Source organism: Phalacrocorax carbo, chromosome 4 (genome assembly GCF_963921805.1).
Source record: "Phalacrocorax carbo chromosome 4, bPhaCar2.1, whole genome shotgun sequence".
NCBI lineage: Eukaryota > Metazoa > Chordata > Aves > Suliformes > Phalacrocoracidae > Phalacrocorax > Phalacrocorax carbo.
The window spans coordinates 46,647,944-46,669,293 of NC_087516.1; the positions used below are offsets into that span (position 1 = coordinate 46,647,944).

The window sequence follows — 21,350 nt, forward strand, 5'->3', positions numbered from 1 at the left end:
AATAGTTGGTGCGTCCTAAGAAGCTAGAAGCTTAGTTTAACATTAAGACAATTTAGGCAGTTTCTAGTTTCTATTAGAGTTTTTATTAGGGCAGGCCTGATTTCTTGTAAGAAATAAAAATGCTGGTAGACATACAATGAAAGTGCAAGTATTACTTTTTTTTTTAAACCACTTTACAGGTTGTATTGCAGATGGGCTCCCTATTATCATCAGGAAAAATGAAATCTAACTGTAAATTTGATGTATAATGTAACACTTCAAAGCAGTGACAATCTTCTAGTCTGCTGTATTTTCCCTACTGCAGGGTAGGACTACATATAGTAGATCACTCCAAATAGAGAAAATACTTCCACCATACCCACAGTTCTGGATATGGCTCCTGTTATCACTGAACTTCAGCAATAAATCCAAGATCCAAAGTCCCTTTGTCAGTCCTGAGAAGAACTTTCCTGTGCCTGCCACACAACTCCTGTGAAGAAGTTCTATTTAAATAAGGCTAGGGTTTAACCATAAGGCACTGACTTTCCATTTAATCCAACAGTCGTACCTAAAATTCAGAATGGCACATTAGCCTTAAGGTCTTTAACATTCGAGTCAGTGCTGCATTCCAATTACAATGCAGCATAAAATACTCCCAACTTAGTAGTTGGTGATGAGAAATCACTGAATAGATGTCCTGTCAGTTTACATCCCATTATAAGCTGGTCCTCCTCCACCTTCAGGCACCACCCAGTTAATGTTTTGACTCGGGTCTTTAATATCACAAGTTTTGCAGTGGACACAGTTCTGAGCATTTATCTGCAGTCTTGATCCTTCTCCTGTTTCCAGAGGAATATATTCATAAACTCCTGCAAAGAGCAAAACAGAGCTGTCACTTCACTGAAGTTTCCCCCTGCATGTGTGCTCTACTACTTACTAGCATGAGGGAAGAACATTACTGGTGTAATTCAACTGCCTTCGTCCATGTTTACTAATTGTTTTGTCCTGAAAGTACTGTTAACATATATTAAGACCTGCACTTGAACCCTCTTCCAGGAGGAGGATTAGGATAGAATACTAAAAGTAAGTAGTAGGCCAGGTAGAGTCATCTTGGAAAAACACCTCAGAGACACATTTTTTTACACACCTGCTGGACAAAATCTTTGTTCCGGTCCATCAAATACAGCCAAATTCCTGCTCACAGGGATGCTGTCATCTTTGAGAGTTAAATGAGCCGGCTGGTCGTGTTCATGGTTTGTACCACTTAAAGCCACAGACGACAGGAGATCAAAACTGATTTTTCCATCAGGCTTTGGGTATTCAATAGGTGTGCAATCCTTGGCCGGCTTGAGCTGAGCAAAATCTGGTCCTAAATATATTTTTAGTAAATAAGTTTCAGTATAGAATTACTGTAATTTGCAGTACTCAAGGACAATTTAATTAAGCTATTTTAACTCCACTTGTCATCAGAGTGAAGAATTTCATAAAAGGTGGCCTTTTTTATGAGACAAAAAACTACGTTAGATTGAACAGTGTTTTAATGTCTTCGTTTACATTCTATGCTGGGTAACAGCAAAAAAAAAAAGTCTGCTTCACTGCCTTATCATCCATTTCTTTTCTACACTTTATCAGATGTGCTCTAGCTTCAACTAAGACCAGAAAAGACTGACATAGACATTTAGTATCTTGTTTCAGGAGATAACGGAATTACCTGGATGTTTTAATGTCCATGGTTCCATTCCTCTCAGTAGCCAATAAAATATACCTGTGTAAATCATTCCTCCGTACACACCAAGTACGCTGTGGCAGGATGGCCGGATGTTTCTAACTGCATACAGCTCTTTCCAGACCCAGGACTTCTTCAGGTTCTCTTCGTATTCTTGCACATCAAGCCCTAAGGCAGTACATTACTTGTTAGGTACCTACAGTACATAAAGACTATCCTTGAAATAAAAAGTAATTGCTGAATAAAGGCAATTATTAGCAATGAAGGCAGCAAGATCAGAATTTCAGAACAATAAGGTAGGAATATACTAGGCAGCATATTTCAGCCTCTCAAAGAGATCTGTTTCCTTTCGTTTGCAGTTACCAGCAGAAATCTACTGCTCCTTTGTAGCTTCTACTAAACTATTCTACTCACTCATAGAATTGTCCAGGAGAGTTTACCTGTGACTCAAGAGCCAGGCTTGTAATTTTAACGTTGTAAAGAAAAAGCTTTTGAACTTGACAAGTTATACAACCATTCCCATTTCAGTAACTGACTACGGCCCAATGGATGATGCCGGTGCTAGAGAACAATTTTTCTCCCTTTGTAATCATGCAAGTTAATGAGATATATTTGACTACAAACTTTTGATTTAAACTTTTTGATTTTATCCTTTACAATTACTAGGCACTGCACACCTTACATGGCACATCTACTGGAGTGTAGTTAAAGCCAAGTAATTAGGGAAAAAAAATTTCTTCAAATGAAAATTTTCTGAGAGCTTCCCCTTCACCATTCTCCATTACTACAGTAGAGGAATGGATGTTCTAAATAAGTTTTAAGCCTTGTCTATACATGAAAACATGCTTCCGTCCACATTTTCTCTCTTGCATAAGGCTCTGAAAAAAAGCTTGTTATCTATGCACAGAGAAGAAAGTGGGCTGTAATATTCTACTGTCTTGACAAAACTGGAAACAGCTTCCAAAACCTGTCTGTAACCAAACAAGAGTGGCACACTACCCAATAAAAGTGTTTGTTTCAGATGGGTTCTAAGCATTTTAACCTGTTACACTAGTTGAAGATTTAAGTATTCCACATACCGTCTGTGACAATGCGTACTGCATGTTTCAGCTGAACAAGAGCTCGCTAGGAATGAACCCACCACTATAGGGAAGAGATTTCTAAAGCAATAATCACGTGGCACCTGGATACGGTGTCTGTCTCCAGAATGACTGAAATTCTGCCTGGGTTCTCCCTCTGTACAGTCTTTGTTAACAGATTTAAGGGAACAAACAAGGCTTACGTGAATTGCTACAATGTGGTCAGGATCAGGCGATTACTTCAATGTGCTTGCATTACATGTAATAGGAAATATACATAGTCTCAAACCAAGACAACTATAAAATTAAAGACAGAAAAAGAAGACTGAAGGAAAAAAGTATCCTAGCAATTAACAAAACAAGGAAGAGCCAACCTGAAAAATCTCACCCTGTTTTGCTTACACTTAATCTGTTTCTTTTAATTACTTTTGGATTCTGTAGTCTTTCAGTCACGCTTTTTGAATCATAAAAGTGTTAAGTTTTAACATATTTGTAGGAACAAGATATATAGTATTCTTGCTCATTTATACAGGATGTGTAAGCTTAGTTTTCAGGTGCTCGTTAGATGCATATTTTTGTTCTAGCAGCAGGACCAATACTTCATTAATAAAGTTTTGCTTAGTTATTCTTTTCTTTCTTAAATCATTTAACAGTACAAATAGTAAATAAACAATAGATATCTCTTTAAACCACACTCATTTAATTATTTATTTGCCATTCAGTTACCACTGAACTGCTGGTGCTTCCAACTGAACAGAAAGTAGTTACAAATCAAGGTACAGTGATCTTACCGATTGTCTTTGATTGGAGATTTTCATTGATTAATTGGCTGAAGATGGCTTCTGAAGCCAACATGCCGCTTTTCATTGCGGTATGTGTCCCTTTGATCTTCGGAACATTCATGAGTCCAGGACTGCAACCAATTAATAACCCACCAGGGAAGGTGAGTTTGGGTATTGACTGAAGAGGGAACAGAAAGAAAGGTGGTTGGTTGGTTTGTTTTTGAAGTGAAAATAACATTGTGGAAATGCAACTGGCATGAGGCTTGAGTGTCCTTTACATTTTTAGACTTGCATGAGCGCTACCTAAAAATACACCAGAGTTATTCCACTTAACCAAGGAACTTTGGCACAGTAAGCAAATAAGAACACAGACATTGTACTGGGGTTGAGTATAAAATAATGACAACTTTTCTCTTATATCCTCTCTCCAGTTGCTTTGTCTGCAACAAGACTGTGGTAACGTGACCCACCGATACCATTTTCCTCCTTCAAGTTTAAGTGAGTACTTTTAAAAGAAAAACGAAAAACCAAACATCTGTGTTCCCATTTCCCAGTAAGTTGTATGCATCTCATCTAACAGTTTATTACTCAGTGCTTTTTTCCACAAATCTTTTCTATGAAACTGCACTGTGCCCTCCCCATCCCACCCCAGGTCCCACTTATTTTAGAAGTCGGGCAGCAGCTGACAAATGTATTTTTGGTGCAAAAATCACTGTCTTACTCCTGTTCCATAAGAAGCATAATGCCATTGAGGACAGTCAACTCAAACCTATGACAGCCAGATGTTTTGCAAACATGAGACCTATGGTATCAATATGCTATGTTATACGCCTGTATTAACTATGGAATACTTCAATTATCAATTATTCTCACCTTCATCCAATGCGATTAAGACAGGGAACAGCTTCAAAACATACACTGACTGCAGCTCTTTGAGCAGAAAGCTGTGATCCAATACTAGGTCTGAAATTGCTGAAGCTAAGTTATGAACATAGCATTCCTCCAAAAGTCTTTAATACTGAGCAGTGCTTGTGAATCTAGCATCTTGCTTATCCTCCTTTTATTAAAAATGTCTGAAATAATTCACTTTTTAATAACCTGAATAATTTGGCCCCGAACAAGTAGTTTTCTTTCATGAAAATTGTTAAAAGTATCCCTTGAAATTCAAGATGATCTGAAACAACCATTTTGTCTCTTCTGTATCTGTCTACTATTCAGCCAGGGCTGGCCACTTTTGAATATTCATGTAGTGGTCACTAGAAAAAACAAAGCAGTACTACACAGCATTTCCCCTGTGTTTTGGGTAATTTGTTTAATCAGTGATTTGGTTTGTAGGACAGGTATTTAGGCTACAACTACAACTTCTATCTTACTTTTCAGTGACCAGAAGTCGTAAGTTCAGCTATATAACAGTATTTAAAAGGAATTAAGTATGCAGGATGTCTTATCTTTTCACAGGGCCTTTGGCTGAAAACAGTTATTCTGTCATATCTATTAGGATGCAATGGTGCAGCACTGACAGAAGCTTAGAAAGATTTCTTGACTGACTCTTTGAATTACATAAGAAGATGGTGATCAAGTATTTTTCTTCTGCAACAAGTGTTTCACCTAATAGGTACTTAGTGGCCAACATACTGTCAAAGTATAAATGAGATTAGTCATATAACACAAAAGGTTACACATACTACAGGTTTGATAGTAATTGTCACCATTAGTACTATGGTACTTGGTGCCTGTTTTCACAGTCAGTTTATTGACTCGAAGGAACACATCATGCCAGCATGGCACAACCCCTCCCTGCCCCTGAGATGCAGGGTAAAATCCTTTCAACCTCAAGCATCCAAAGAAGCCACCACCCTCTTGGCAGCAAACAGACAAAACGAGGCTGGTTTGGAGGAGGGAAGGAAGGACAGGAGACTGCTGCTCCCTGCAGAGTCCTCCCCCCTCATCAGATAAGGAACCCACAGTCCCCAAAAATCCACAGAAAGTTTTTGATAAAGTGGAGACAAAATGGAGGTTGCACGGGAATGTCTGAATTTTAACTACTTGATTTTGCAATTTTAATAAACAAAAGAAATAACAGCTATGTAGTTATAGTTTATTAAACTCTGCCCTATCCCTCCACGTATCCCCAAAAGCTACAAAATGAGGGAAACATCCAAAAAAGAGCTCGCTCTCCCACACCAACTTAGTGTCACTGTATGTTAAAGACTAAAGAACATGGTCATAAGGCTATCTGTAACAGACAAAAAAGTTCAGATTGATGGTAGTTTTATACACCTATTTGATGCAATACTGTCACCAAAATGAAAACTGAAGCTACAGGATGACTTACATAAGAAAATATTCCTGGACTCCAGTGATGCAAATGAGTCAGACTGCTACAGTTATTAATCAAAGCAACACATGCAAAAGAAGAGCTAATCTTAAAAATCTTCCTAAGTGACTCATCAATAAAACTTTTTTTACTGAAAGCATGTATTAAAAAAAGCCATTTAAAAGTGTGACTTCATGATTAACTAGACCATTTTATCTACAGGAAATTAAAAAAAAACCAAACAACCCCAAACCACAAAACCCATATTATGAACAGTGCAAAGTAAGTGACATGTTTTATGTCCAGCAAAGAAGTCCAAAGATTAGGCAGAGACACACAAGGGCTGTAGTAGTCCCACTGTCTGTGTAACTTAGCACAAACAATGTCTGTAAGTGACTTAAAATACACCATGTTCTTTCAGCCATATGTTTCAAGCAGTGTAAGGAATATGCAACTGATGTCACAATCTGGCTACTTCGTCAAAGCCAGAAATTCAATAATGACTCTCAATGACAGCGAAACCAGTGCACAGGGTGGAAAGACAAGGCCCTCTTGTATAAAAGTCTAGATTAAAACACCTTGACATTTTGTATCTTATCTGTGTTAATAATAGACCAACAGTGATTTCTGAAATAAGCTAGTAACACAGTCATGAAACAACATGATAGGATGACACATTTCCACTTGAGAATGGACAAAGTAACCAACCTGCAGGCTGATGAAATGTGTATCACATGTGTAATCAAGAAGTTGCTTCATGAACCCCCATGACTCAGTCCCAGGCATTCACACTGGTGTCCAAGCCTAACTCCACAAGACTGACAAGAGTTATACTGCTACTTGTATCGCAAAAGCTGCACAAAGCCACATTTACACCGAAGAAGGAGGTTAAAAAAAGAACGACAGAGTTGTCAGAGCAGAGTGGAATGGCCCCTCACACCTGAGGGTTCATGACCTGCAGCCTGTTAGTTTTAAGTTCCACAGTGAAACGAACATCTAGAAGATCTTAGAGTCCAGGACACACAGCAACATCCCGTGTTTCAAGATTCCAACATGAGAAGTTAACAGGTTGCAAGGACTTCAGCTGTTAAATATATATTCTAGACTATTTCTCATGGAAGTTGTTCCAACACTTTCAGCTGACCTGAGGTGTTGATTAATACATTTTTAAAATGTAACCTTTTAGACTCCTTGAGGGAACAAAATGAACAAAATATTCCATCTCCCAAGAAAGCAGGAATTCAAAGTTGTGCATGAAAGATACTGAAGGTATCTGTACTTGAGGAGGTGAAGACTTTTATCTGCCAAGCTACATAATAATTTCAGCACCATCACTGACTTAAGGGTCAAGCACTTGAAAGAAGTTCCCTCTGCTAGGATAAACAAGTTATTTGGAAAAGATGGCCCCCCCCCACCCCAAACCCTACAAAAAACCCCAGATGAGTGGTGCCACCCTCTCTTCCCCAGGGTTCCAGGCACAAAAGAATTACCTGTAGCTTCTTTGCAGCTAACACATTTCATTGCTTCATGTTTCTTCTAAGACTACTTGTATTTCATTTAGAATGTAAAGTGACTATGTCTGAGGATTTTTAATATGACAGTGCATAAGCCTAGCAAATCTCAGCAGCCAGCATCCAACAAGGTAACAAGCCTTTTCTGTCCAGCAAAACGTTTGGCCTTATTCATCTTTGTTAGAGTTTACTTGTTTCCCAACAGCATGCAATCCAAATCTACAGTACTGAAAACATGGCTATAGAGAACTTAAAGTAAAAAACTTCACCAAAAAGTTACCTGGAAACCACCTTCGTTCAATGCTCTGGCACCATAGGCAATCCTTGTTCCACCGTCCAAAGTAGGCTGTACACTAGGATGGTGTTTCCACCTCTGAAACTCCCTAAATGGATTCAAATAGGGATTTTGATAATCTAAGCCAACCTTAAAAGAAAAGTGAAACATTAATGAAAATAAAGTATGAAATTTCAGAATTTTGAAAAGAAAACAATCACATATTACCCCATCAACTCTGTAAAACTATTTTATACTAAACCAACCTCGGGATCTTTCTACTTGGAGAAACAACTGCCCAAATTCTATACTGTTAAGAGTATAGTAGAGGCAAATCTGAGAACTTGCTGCTATAAGACTGTTCTCTGCCCTACCTGAAACATAGAATACATTTAATTGCATTGTACCCACCTTCTGTCTTTGAAATAGAAGAGTGAAATTAAATTAAACATGGTTTAATGGGCAGGATAAGCGAGAAAACTTGTTTTAAATTTGTGTTTCGAAACCTCTTTACCCTAGAAAAGCTGGAAGAAGAGGTAAACAATTATTTCTGGATAGTTATGTCCTTGTGCTCACATATTTTAAACAGTTCTTTGCATCATCTAGTGGAGCCAATTATCATTTCCAATTAGGTGAACCATTGTAATAAAGCACAGGGGAGCAACGATGAAAGCAAAAGATGGGGGGAAAAGACTTTTCCAATTGGCTGGATGCTAAGGATTCTTATCTTATGCATTTAAGAACTTGCCCAAAGATACACTCTGCATTTCCCATCTTTAACATACTCTTAAAAGGACTTATGCTGCCAAATTTTCTCTTTTGAGAAAGGGATTATTTCAGTTCCTATAAGCTTTGAGACAAATAACAAAATGTGTCATGAGTCAGCAACAAACAGTACCTTGATTTCCCTGGCAGCTCACTGCTTTTAGAGCACTGCTTGCATCTACTTTCCTTGCTAGATAAATTTTCACAATAGGTGCAAGATAATCCTACTACAAGAACCAGCTCAGGTTGACATGGGTATAAAGATCAAAGACAAAAAGCGCTTTCATGTTCACACAGAAGTTGATGTTCTCCTATCTGACCTGGAGATAACATGAAGATTCCTGATTAAAATTCTGTTTTTTGTTGAAGGGTAGAGAGCTTTGATTCTTACAGAGAGTAGTAATGTCTACTCTCTGTACTTGTTAATTCCAGTACTGGAAATCCGCACAGGACAAGTATGCATGCCTGAGAAAAGCTAACAGGTTTTTTTAAAGTTTCTTACAAAACAGTTAGACAAAAATACAGCTATCGCACACACACTATGGAATCCTTCTGAAATCCAGCAGACCAAAGGGTCACCTCAATCCCACGCTGCTAAAAGTCCCAGTTGTGTCCCTGACACTTACAAGGCCTGTGCGTAAACACACGCACAGGATAAATAGTGCATACTTCACTTAGGACTGTAGGTGCTAGAAAAAACATCCCCTATCATTGCTGCTTGCATCACTGGCTGGCAGAACGACACAATCTCTCTAGTGATCTCAATGCTTCTGATAAAGAGGCAGTAAGAAGCTGCCTGTCCAATGCAGAAAGGCAGTTGCTAGAGAGGACAAGTCAAATGGGGGTGAAGAATGGTAAGAATAAACTGAAGATCTCAGAAATGGAAGGGATGCTGCTTGTGGAACTGCAGAGTGCTTCCACTTTATATGCTTCTCTCATAAAGTGCATACGCGCCCAGGGTTGACACATGAATGAGGAAACGGAATTGTACAAAGTGCAATATTTAGTGCAATATTTAGGTGTTTCCTGACTTGCAAAAAATTTTGAGAGCAGTTTTGATTAATCATCTGGTTTTGGCTTTACCAAAATTTATTTGGTTTGCCAAAAAAAAATATTTGTAAGTTTTCCATTTTGTTCTTAATGAAAGACACTGGATTAAAGACAAATTAATATGACAATTTTACATTCCCTAATATGAGAATAAATACATTTAAGATTGAGAAAGTACTAAATTTGGTCTGTCGCTACTCTTGTGTTTTCATCATCACATTAAAATAGAGAAAAGAAATTGCATGAAAACGAAGACCGAACAACAAACAAGCATGAAAAAATGAATTTCACTTACCACAAATCCAAGAGCAACTAAAGGTTCACCCTCATTTAAGTGGTAAAGAAAGGATCCTCCATATGTATGCCTGTCTAAAGGCCAGCCTACAGTATGTTCTACTCTCCCTGGCTTCCATTTCTTTTCATCAATAGACCATAACTGAAATGAAGATCACAAAAAATTTACTTTCTATTGCAAAGTAATGGCCTTTCAATAATCATAGAAACATTAAGGTTGGAAAAGATCAAGTCCAACCAAACACACAATTAAGTATAGAAGAAAATTAATTTACTGCTATGACCAATGCATAAACTGATACAGCAAAATATCAGGTAATAAGTACAAGTACTTGTTTTGGATTGCCATTTAAAAGTTTCCTAATACTCCTCTTTCTTGAAATGATGCACATCAGAAAGTGTGACCAAGACTCTAGCACTATACCAAAAATTTTCATTCAACCACAAGACCCTTTATATTAGTGACTTTGACAGATATTTCTGCTAAGGAATGCAATGCTTACATTGAGTCTTTTCTTTAAAAGCTATTTTTCATCTGAATCACTGCACTTTCTTCACAACTTTTTCAAGGTCAAGCTTAACAATATGTCTGAGCTGATCCAAATATATGCTGTCAAACAGGTTGTCCTCTCTCTGCCCTCTCCTACACATCTCCAGTACTCATATGACCTATGGTAAACCCACAGAAGCTTATTCACGTTTCCACTAGTGAGTAAATTTTCTGCTCATTTCACAAAACATCTCTTCTCTATGGAGTTATGTGCAGGCGCAGCCTAATAACAGAGGGAAATTAAGCACCACTAGATCAGCTCAAGCATGGAGGGCACACCTACATTAATGTTCCAGCTTAGATTAAGGTGCACATTGTTGAGTGGGACTCCTGATTCCTCCCACTCACTGTGCTTTTGTTCACATTGTACAGCAGCCATGGAAGGCATGAACTGGATTCCTTTCATGCTAAAGCATTCCAGCCATGAAAGGGCACTCCATCCATGGGACTAGACCAAAGCTAATCCGAAGTAAAATTAACTTTGGCACTGAAACGTGCCTAGTACGGATATAAGCTCATCAGCACCAACTATTTCACTTTACAGATCCATTCCTGTTGAAGTGTACTATTTGCTAAAGCAGACAAAGGCTCATCTGGAAGCAAAGGAGCTCTACAGCAAAACCCTGCTTTAATGACAACTTAGGTATTAGAAATTGTAACTGAGACCATGTCATATGAAGGAACATTTACATCGGATATCCTCTGCAGAGGTGTAAACTAATTATTTAACAAGTATTTTGTATCTGGAAGCACATGCTTAAAGTAGTAAATAAAGAATATGTTATAGTCCAGCTGAAGATATTCTAAACAATACAGCTCTTTTTCATGAATGATATTTCCCGAGTATAAAATGTATCAGAAAGGAAACTTGATCCTTATCCCAATTTTGGAAGTCCAGTGAAGGGATTTTTTTGAAGGAAAAAAGGTCATCCAGAAGGTCTTTCAGAGAGCACCAGTCATTATCTGGAACCGCCGTTTTCTCTCTCTCTAATGGATATACAGAAGAGCCATAGAAAGCCTTTCCTCCCCTCCTCAGGTACTAAAACCCCCTAAAATCAGGCAGCATAAATCCCCCTCTCATTTAGTAAAAGTACTGAAAACAGATTTCACTAATTAATGTAATTTGAAATCATATAGATAAGATTGTATCTATCTTATCAGTATATATTATATCATACTATGGTAGTGGTAAGATGCTAACAGAGTGGATTCACAGGTACTTCTGGTTGTAACACAGATATAAGAAAAAGCAGCTGAAATCAAACAGTCATGACTTCAGGAAGCATCTTCTCTCATCAGCTTCAGAACAGCAAAAGATTCTGAAGTATGAAAGTATACCTCAAAATCTCTAATTCTAATGTCTTACATGCATTAGCCTGAAAGCAAATAGAAACTACCTTATAGCTTCACAGTATTTTCCTTAATTTTTATAATTATGCAGGTCGTACCTCTTTCAGTCCAATGCCGTAGCTCTGGGGTTGACATTTCTCCCTTAGATTGTATTTTTTGTACAGCTGTTTGGCTAGATGCCCGTGACAACCTTCAGCAAAGACTGTGACTTTAGCATGGAGTTCCAAGCCTCTCTCAAAGGTAGCCTGCAAAAGCAGAGCATTTCATCAGCAGTAACATCTGTGCTGCACCAAAGTCATAGCCAGAAGCTGGAGGACAAAGTGATTTTACACTGCTCTCTGGCACTGCCCAGAACCTACAAACCATTGCAAGCTATAGCTCTAGTCCAGTTGTCTTTTCCACCTAACCTTGATGCACCCCTGGAAAATCTTGTAAGGGGATTCTAGTAGAGCAGCACTACAGTGACTCACCATTCATTCCTGAAAAAGAGAATCTTTTCCAGGTCCGAGGATACTTATATCACATCTGCTCGTTCATACGGTGCAAAGGAACCCTGAGAGAATAACGAATCTTAACCTGTAACTTTACAATTTTTGCTCATGAAGAACTCTCATTCCAATATATCGTGTCCCCATGCACATACACGTGACAGAGGCTAGATCAGAAAAACCTGCATCACCCCTGCCCCCAGGAGAACACTACCTCAGAATAAAGTTACTGTAGTATTACACCAATCTTACATGTTAAAACATACAATAAAACTAAACTAACATTAAGTACCATTACAAAAAATATTCTCATCAAAAATTCCAACAATGAGATTGAGAGTAAGATAAGTAGACTTACGTATACATAATCTTGCAGGGAAATAAAAGAAAAAAGCTTGATTTGAGACAGAAAATTTAATGTTGAAAAAATAATTAAAACAGTTTGAAGAAAATATCCAGCAGTAGTCAATAAAACCATCTCAAGGTAAGCCAGCATATGTCCAAGAAGCTTATTGCTTTGGTTTTAAATGGCCTCTCAGGTGATATCTTCTTGTAACTTACTGTTTGGAAACCTCCAAAAAAGGCTAGCAAATGAAAATACTTCCTGTTGTCAGGAATTACCTTTGAACAGGAGTTACAAGATCTTGCCAATTTTTTTGCATATTCTTTGAGTTTCCGATTGTCAACATGAAAATTAATTAATCTTACAAATTACTAAGTGAACTACAGGGACTGTAGTATATGCTGTCCAGTTTGAAGCAGATTTACATAAAATAAATCAAATACAACTCCACATTGTAAATATCAGAAATTCATAAATTTGAAACATTTCAGTAATATGCAAAGTTTTGCTTCACAGTTAACATAATTCTCCACCATCTAAACAAGAATCAACGTGCAACTTTTTACTATGTATTTCTACCATTGACATTTTTGTTTGGTGCTGACTGCAAGGTGAAATTCTATTCATTAACCACAGCCTATTTGATTTGGCTCTGTAAAAACACATTGAAGATATTTTTGCCTTGAAGGTTATACAAACTACATTTATTTACCTGAACTTTCATACACTGGAGGTATTATCAGCTGACCTAATTGAGAGTTAAAACACTTGAATACTCAAAAAGTTTGCAGTAGTGGCACGCTAATTATGTATATTAAAGAAGTTAATAGACACATTCTTCCAGATTAAATAAAAAAAAAATCTAGGTTTTGAGGATGCTTAAAAAGAAAAAAAAAAATCATAGTTCCTTCCCATTTTAAAACCAAACGCCCAATTAACCTATATTACTTGCAGCAAGTTGTATGCATTACTTGCGCCTCCTACTGGAGAAAATGCATACGTGAAAATAAGAGTATGTCCATCCCCTGCAGGGGACAGACAACGTCATACTGGGAAAATATACTACTTCTCCCTGCTGCCCCTTCCTCCTACATCGGCCACATTCTCTTAAAACAAGAATGACGTTTTTGCTCTCATCCCCTGCCTTAAGTGGGAAAAATAGACCACACTTTATTTGGAAGTAAATACCTCTTTGAAACTCTGTATAACTAGTAAGAAACCTTAAAAAAGTAAATCTTCAGAAAAAACCTGTACCCATAATTTCTGTAGCCAAATAAATTTGTGCGAAAGTTGTTCCAAGTTATTCTGAGGTGCCAAGTTCCCCTACGTATTGCACAGCGAAGTAACATGCTTGCTGTAGGATCTGGATTCCACTAATAATCAAAGTCCAACACTCAGGGCAGGGAGTCACCTTCTGGATACAGAAATGTGACCAACCAGCAAAAAGGTATGAAGATTCAGTGTACTGAAGGTACTTGCCCCAACAAGCTAGACAGACTGTCAACAAGTGCAATTGCAGTTGTAAATATCAAAGAAAACTAATCAGCCAGAAGCACACTCTCTTACATGTTGCTAGTCACCAGCTGGACAACAGCTTTCTATTTCACCTTTGCACCTTTTTTCTAGGGGTTCCTGGAGCTCTTTCCTTTGTTTCCTGATTTCACATATGCTGAAAATCCCTTACAATACTTCCTTCAAGTCACCCTCAAACAAACCTCCTTTCCACAAAGGCTCTTTCTACTAATCTCAGAAGTTTATAATGTTCTGAGATCAAAACTTTCACAGGTCATTGATCCATTTTATATACAGAGAGGGAAGAGGTACTGAATTCTGCACTTTTTCTTAGGCTGCAGCAAGACTACTCATGGCAGTAGAAGCAGATATATCACAATTTCCATAATTAGACCCCTAGTTATGGAGAAGACAGTTACTTACTTTAGGTGCTCCATCCTTTTGGATGCCTACATCGTTAGTTGCTATCCCTTTCACACTATCATCTTCATGAAAAAGAACCTTTGGAAATATTTAAACCAACAAAAAAATGTTAATGATCTGACATTTTAATCCATTCATAAAAAGTTCTAATGCAGAGCTTCTAAGCACTACATCTTTAATGGTCAAACTTGAGTGTTATGTATTTATTAACATACTGTATGATCCACTTGCACTGTGCTGGATTTGGGCCAGGGAATTTAGACACTGAAACAGAGTACACACTGAAACACAATACACTTCTTTTAGGAGGAATGCTCTAAACGTTCAAATAAATTGGGAGTTGAGTGAAGGGGGTCCCGAAAACGCTTTTCATATACACACTGATGTCATCACTACCTCAGCTGCTGCATAGCCTGGATAAACCTCAACACCCAAAGCTTCTGCTTGTTCGCCGAGCCAGCTCACAAAGTGGCCCAGACGTACTATGTAATTTCCATGATTAACCATTGGAAGTCCTAGGTGAAAAAGACAAACACACATAAAACACAGACACTAAGCAAAATAACAAGTGTTTTGTACATCAGATGTCACATCCTCTTCTACAACTACTATCTTCTTAGTAATGTCACACATTATTACAGCTGTCATCTACAGGGACCCTATCACCCGAAGTTATTACATTCTACACACACTTGCTGTACTATATTGAATCGAATCAATTGTTTCATTCACGGAAAGGTTGAACATGATACTGAGAAAGATGACTTTTTACCACCTCACCAAACCTTACCTGGAAGAATTGGCACTGGAATTCTATATTTCTTTGTTAAAATTCCAAACTTGTCTTCAGTTACAGGAGTTTTAAGTGGAGCCTACATAGAAAAGGAACATAGAAACAGTACTGAGAATTATGTTCTTCTAGCCAATCCAACAAAAACAACAACAAATAAAATCAAACAATCAAACTGGCAGTCAATTAAAGGTTTAATAAAGCGTTTCTATAGGAAACTATCATAAGAAAGAAGAAGTAGTAACTTATAAGGCAGGCACCAGGCAAGAATTAACACAAATATTCAGGTAGCCTGCAATTCAGATGGCTGTTCTGGCAGAGATGACAGCTAATTTTTTGCTATACTCCCTCCTAAAAGCACCTCAGGCCTCTGTTACACCACTACATCTGCACAAAAATTAGCATAACACGTGACATTTCCTGACACTATGAAGAACTATTGTACAGGAGCAACAAACCTGACATTGCTAAGAATCGACCACCTTCCTGCTTGTGCATGGGAACTGGATTTTGCAGAAATGCAGTACGTGTACTGCATCCCAGATGTATCAGACATACTGCGTACATGCAGCAAGGCTACTATATGAAAGAGCAAAGGCCACAGCATATCCATGTAGACATAAAAGTTTAGCGCTGTTGAACTAGAAGAAACAGACTAAGAAGTTAGGGTTTGAGGTTTTTTGTTTTGTTAGATCAAAGTATTTTAAAATGGTACAACGTACCAAGGTACTAACTCATACCAGAATGAGTCAGATATATGGAACTCAGTAAGCTAGCAATTAATTTCAGTGTTTATATGCTCATACGTACCCCCCGCTCCTTCCAGTCCGGAAAAAGTTCTTGTAAGGCCCTTGGCTCAAGACAAGCACCAGAGAGCGTATGTGCACCAATCTGAGAAGCCTTTTCCACCAGACAGACACGTATTTCTTTGCTATGCTCAGCGGCTAACTGTTTGAGTCGAATAGCTGCAGAAAGACCCGCAGGGCCTGCTCCAACAATGACAACATCAGCTTCCTCTGCAAATCTTTCCATGTTTACCCCTTTAATAGAAAAGAACAAGTCAGCAAGATAAATCCATCTTCAATTTCCCCCAGCCTCTTTCTTGCTAAACCTTGCTCTGCAATACTGGCTACTGGGTATCGCAGTAGTATTACCTTGCGTAAAAGGAGACTAAATATTTAACAGAATCCTCACTTCCATACTTGGAGGAGTGCAGAAGGATATTAGCATCCCAATGAAAAATTAGCTCTTTTTAAGTTGGAAGGAGACACACCAATAAAAACACATACTCTAGCTCTATGCATGTAAGTAAGTATCATCTTAGAATGTTAAACTTAGGGGCCCAGGTGGCTAGCTGTATCAAAGCCACTCAGTGAAACTCTAGACAAGGGAAGAAAGAAAAGAAAACAAGACCCATATTCAGAACAAGTTACTTTATTTTACACTAATTAACCAGTATCTTTTCTGGAATTTAAGCCATTAAAATTGCTGAATGTAGAGACTGGAATGACCGGAAATATATATATTAATTTTATTTTCTCACAAACTCTCATAGTAAGAACAACTGAAAAAAAAAATATCTAAAAGATACATACCCGACAGAATTAAATCTTGTTGTCATAGTCACTAAAGCAAAAGCTGCTTATGTATTTTCTTTAAATAACTAGGATCAAGTTTAATCTGATCCCATTTTATAGCTCTAGAGACACTAATTGTGGGATAGCAACAACAAAATTTCATTTGGAACATTAGTACTGTATTTAAGTGTACAGAATTTCTGTAAAAGACAACAACAGCAACACATTTCAGTGTCTTTAAAACTGAGCAATAATAAAGAAGCTTTTAAAAAATACATTTTTTCGCTTACCTTCCCATCGTTTGTCTTTGTCCCGAGGATGAATTGTGTAATGCGTAGTTATGCGAGGCACAGGGGCAGTGGATGCACATCTTGTGATGTGCAGTGACACAAGGCAGTCTCTCTGTATCAACTTTAGAGCATGAAAGCACTGACGTGCTGCAAAAACAAGAAATACATTTGTCATGTCAGTCATTTTCTCAATTTTTCAACTTCTCGGAGACACACATGGCACAACAAATATGACAGCTCCCCCTACAAAGGCCACCAGGTGACAGGAAGATGAGGAACCATAAACACAGATTTTTAAGTTTTCAAGTTAGGAATGTGCTGTATAATTTTAAATCGGGGTGGGGGGATGAGTAAAGGGCTTCCCCTTTAAGCATTCTTCACACAATACCACCCAATGCATTGGCCAGCCATTTCTGACAGGCAGTATAGGATAACATACGTGTACACAGGTGAAACACATTTTAAGTTACTATTTTATTTTGAACTTCAAAAGATTTATTTCAGACTTCATTAAAAGTGACCAAACAACTGTAGAGACAGGACACGCAAGTTCATCGCCTCTGACATCTCAGCACATGCTGAGACATGCAGTTTGGGCTACTGATACTAGATAGGCAATCTAAAGTAAATGTCGCGGTCTACAGTAAAAGCTCAGACTTAAACTCAAGTATACTTTAGCCAAAGCTAGGAACAGTAGATACAGTTAGTCTTTACCTTTGCTGCAGATACATTAATTGTTGCAAGAACAAATCAGAATTTCTTTTTAATCAAATGGACCAAACAAAAGTTTAAAATTATCAGCGCTTTCTTCAAAAGGGCTACTAACTTTCCTCTTTCCCCCCAAAAATTATGAAGATGCATGCAATTTGTACTCAGAAAACTAGCATGGTTAGCACAAAACTAGCCAGACTTAAAGGTCTGTGAACTAATGCACCTTGACAGGTATTTTCCCTTTAAGGATTCCCTTTCTCTAATTTCAGGGGTGAAGGAGGAGAGTATCTTATTTAAAGCAGAGTATTTCTGCAAAACCACATAGGTAAAGTCACCAACATCCTATGACTGAAATGTTTTGTTGAGAATGGCGACTGGCAAGGCCAGCACAACCATCCTCTGTCATAATTCTGCACAGGGAGTCAGAGCACTGGTCTCTATATGCAAGGTTATAAGTATTATCTATGTTGGTTTCTTACCAGCAATTTTGTACTTGACTGACATAACGTAAAAGCCATTATCATACCATCTCATGGTTCTTAATTATCCTTTACCTGCAACCTGGCAGAACCTGAGAGGAAGCAATGTATTCCATATGCATGACAGGAACTACGCTTATATATTAAAACATGACAACTTAATTTTGATATATTTTTATTTGAGCAGAGCTGATGCTACTATGAATTACATAGTGTAGTTAAAAAATGCCAGTTATTTCACAGACACACACGCAAAAGAGAAGTGAAAATCAGCTCAGAAGACGCCTGTTAATTGCGAAGTAGGACGGGCAGATTCCTCCCAGAGAATGAGCTGAACTTCAGCTCGCAGGCTACTGACAGCTTACAGCCTCGGCACCATCGCGGCAGGCGCCTGCACGAAGGGCTACAAGCCATCTCTCAGAAGAAACTTCACTCTTTAACAACCGCTGTCGGGATGTTATCTCTAAAACCATTTCGTCAGTAAGGGCATGCACGCAACTGCTTTATTTTATCCTTTGGAGCAAGTAACGCCAAGCGTAGCCCCCAAACCTTGCACTTTTTATGCACCACGTTACAGGCAGATAAAACACGCCAACAACCGCGGCTCGGGCTCGGCCGGCCGCCGCGCGCGGCCCTACCCTCTCCCTCAGCAGCACCCGCAGCCGGGCAGGGGCCGCCGGGGCGGGGGAGCCGCGGCCGCGCCGCCAACCGCCGCCCAACGCCCCCCGCTCGCCCGGACACCGGGCGCGCCCCAGCCACGACCTTTGCTCTGCTTCCGCGCAGCGCCAGCCGCCGGCCCCGCCCCGCCGAGCGGCGGGCGGCCGCGCCGTCCCCAGCCCCGTCCCCATCGCCATCCCCCGGGGACGGCCAGCCGCCCCCGGAGCGAGCCGTCGCGTTACCTCGGCCGGAGGACGGGCAGCGAGAGAGCAGCATGGCGGCAGTGCGCGACCCCCTCGGCGCCCTCCGCGACCGCCCCGCGCCGGCCCTCGGCCCCGCCGCGCCTGCGCGCTCGGCTGCCGGCACCGGTCCCGCCCCGACGGCAGGGCTGGACTGCAGCCCCCAGGGCTGCCGGCGGCAGAGCCTGCGCCGGCTCCCCTCACAGGAGCCGCTTCCCTCACCCAGTATTTAAAGGGGAGGCGCCGGGAGGGAGCGGGGTCTTGCGTTGAACCGTCCCGTGGTCCTAAGAACTACCGCTCCCGGCGTGCGGTGCGGCGGCCGCTGCCACCGCCCCCCAATCCCGACTCCCGCCGACCAGGACGCGGGGGGCGGGCTTGGCTCGGGGCGGCGGGCGGTGTCGGGGAGCGGAGCGGGACATGGCCGAGGCGGGGCCGCTGCCGCCCGCCGCCGTACCCGCGGGTTCGCCCGGCGCAGGGGCCCGGAGGACAGGCGGCGGGAGCGAGGGGTCGGGGCCGCCGGAGCTGCCGGCCGGAGACAGGCGGGAGCTGCTGGAGGAGGTGGAGATGCAGATCGGCGATGTGAGTGCCGCGGGCGGGCAGGGGTCCCCTCACGGAGGGGGGACCTGGGGCGGGCGGGGGTCGGCGACCCGCAAACCTCTCTGCCGTTCCTCCAGGCCGCCTTCTCGCTGGCGAAGATCCTGGAGGCGACGTCGGCCGTGTCGGCCCAGGTGGAGGAGCTGGCCATCAAGTGCTCGGAGAACGCCCGGTTCCTCAGAACATGGCGGGACCTGCTGAGGGAGGGGTACGAGTCCCTGAAGCCCAGCGGCTGACCTGCCCCTGCCCGGCCGCCTCCCGCCGCGCTGAGATGAGGGTTTTTTTTAACCGACCTTTTTAGGGAGTTCATGTGGACTTTTGTTTTCCCTCCCCGTGAGCCCGGAGTTCTTTCAGAAATACTTGCACGGGTATTGTATGTAATTCACCGAAGAAAATAACCTTGTTTAGGGAATCAGTTGTGAAGTTCAGACTCTTCCGTTGCCGCTCAAGCGATTTCATACGTGAAATACTCTCTTTTCTTTTGTTTTGTTTTTTTTTTTTTTTTTTTTCTTCCCACCCTCTAATGTGGCGGATGCAAAGTTAGTATGTGTGGTACGTCCAGAACTCATTACTGGTGAGGAAGTGGTGTCCTCCAAGGAGGTATTGTTAGCCCTCCTTTTTAAGAGCTGTTACCAGCGGAAACACTGCCAACTCCAGAGAAACTTGCTGAACTAACTTCATTTTTTCTCTAAGCACACTTTTTCCTCGTGTTGAGGATGGGATAATATGGCAAGGTGTGGCTTATTTTTGAGCTTTAGATAAGCCCCGTATCCCAAACCTTGCCGCTTTTAGCAGTAATGCAATGTATTTCTATAAAGCTGCAGATCTTTTGCAAGATGTTTGATAACTGCAAACAATTTTATGATATATTTTGTTGTAATAAAGTGCCTTATGATGGACCATATAACAACACTCTTTTTAACAGCATTCTTTACTGATAGGATGGATTGTTTTGAACTGTAAGTAAAAGTTTCCATCAGTTAGAAATGAATCGGTGAAATGTATTATCCCATCTTCCGAGAGGCATGTTAGAGCTTTTTTGGTACCTGGTCATATTTTATATCTTTGCCTTAAGCAGATACTCATTAGTTAGTCTAGAGCTTCCTGGTAACAGAACCTTTCGGTCTCAGAGGTCACTGATCTGTAATAAATAGCTGTACTGAAGCTCCTGTACCTTTACCGGAGCAATGTGAAAAAAGGAATGCTGAAATCCAATGGGAGGTTGCAGGAGAACACGGTTGCACCATGACCAGCTGTATTTTTACCAGTAGAAGGACTTTTTAAAAGACAAACTGTAGTTTTCTTATCAAAACAATAAAGATAATAGAAAAATCTGAAATAGCAAATATTCTTGTGTTAATCATAGAAACAAAGATTATATTGAATATATCCACAATCAACTGAAGTGAAAAGTAATGGCAGGTAATACTCCTTGGATATCTCGTCAAAAGTGGTTCCAGTCGTTGGGAAGGCTTAGCCCCTCAGAGTACACAAGTTCTATTAAATTGAGTTCTAACTGCCCGAGCTGAAAGCAATCCACATGGAAGGATTTCACTTAGCTGTTTTTAAC

The 21,350-nt window shown here is 40.3% G+C and overlaps 2 protein-coding genes across 4 annotated transcripts; one reads left to right on the forward strand and one right to left on the reverse strand.

The window, feature by feature from the left end:
• Positions 1 to 60: 60 nt before the first annotated feature.
• On the reverse strand, positions 61 to 19,405 carry ETFDH (electron transfer flavoprotein dehydrogenase). Of its 3 annotated transcripts, none has more exons than XM_064449800.1 (13): positions 19,190 to 19,405; positions 17,101 to 17,247; positions 16,044 to 16,273; positions 15,234 to 15,315; positions 14,840 to 14,958; positions 14,444 to 14,521; positions 11,776 to 11,922; positions 9,779 to 9,919; positions 7,675 to 7,818; positions 3,576 to 3,744; positions 1,745 to 1,873; positions 1,127 to 1,348; positions 61 to 848 (listed from the first exon to the last, which is right to left on the reverse strand). In XM_064449800.1, exons 1-13 carry the CDS (start codon positions 19,221 to 19,223, stop codon positions 685 to 687), a joined length of 1,806 nt encoding a protein of 601 aa, XP_064305870.1. In that variant the 5' UTR covers positions 19,224 to 19,405; the 3' UTR covers positions 61 to 684. The 3 variants fall into 3 exon arrangements, with proteins under 3 accessions (XP_064305870.1, XP_064305869.1, XP_064305871.1); XM_064449799.1 differs by having other exon boundaries at positions 1,691 to 1,873; positions 19,190 to 19,403; XM_064449801.1 differs by lacking the exon at positions 11,776 to 11,922 and having other exon boundaries at positions 1,691 to 1,873.
• Positions 19,367 to 21,126, forward strand: C4H4orf46 (chromosome 4 C4orf46 homolog). The gene is made up of 2 exons (XM_064449805.1): positions 19,367 to 19,765; positions 19,861 to 21,126. The coding sequence occupies exons 1-2, from the start codon at positions 19,604 to 19,606 to the stop codon at positions 20,014 to 20,016; spliced, it is 318 nt and encodes a 105-aa protein (XP_064305875.1). The 5' UTR covers positions 19,367 to 19,603; the 3' UTR covers positions 20,017 to 21,126.
• The last annotated feature ends 224 nt before the right edge of the window (positions 21,127 to 21,350 follow it).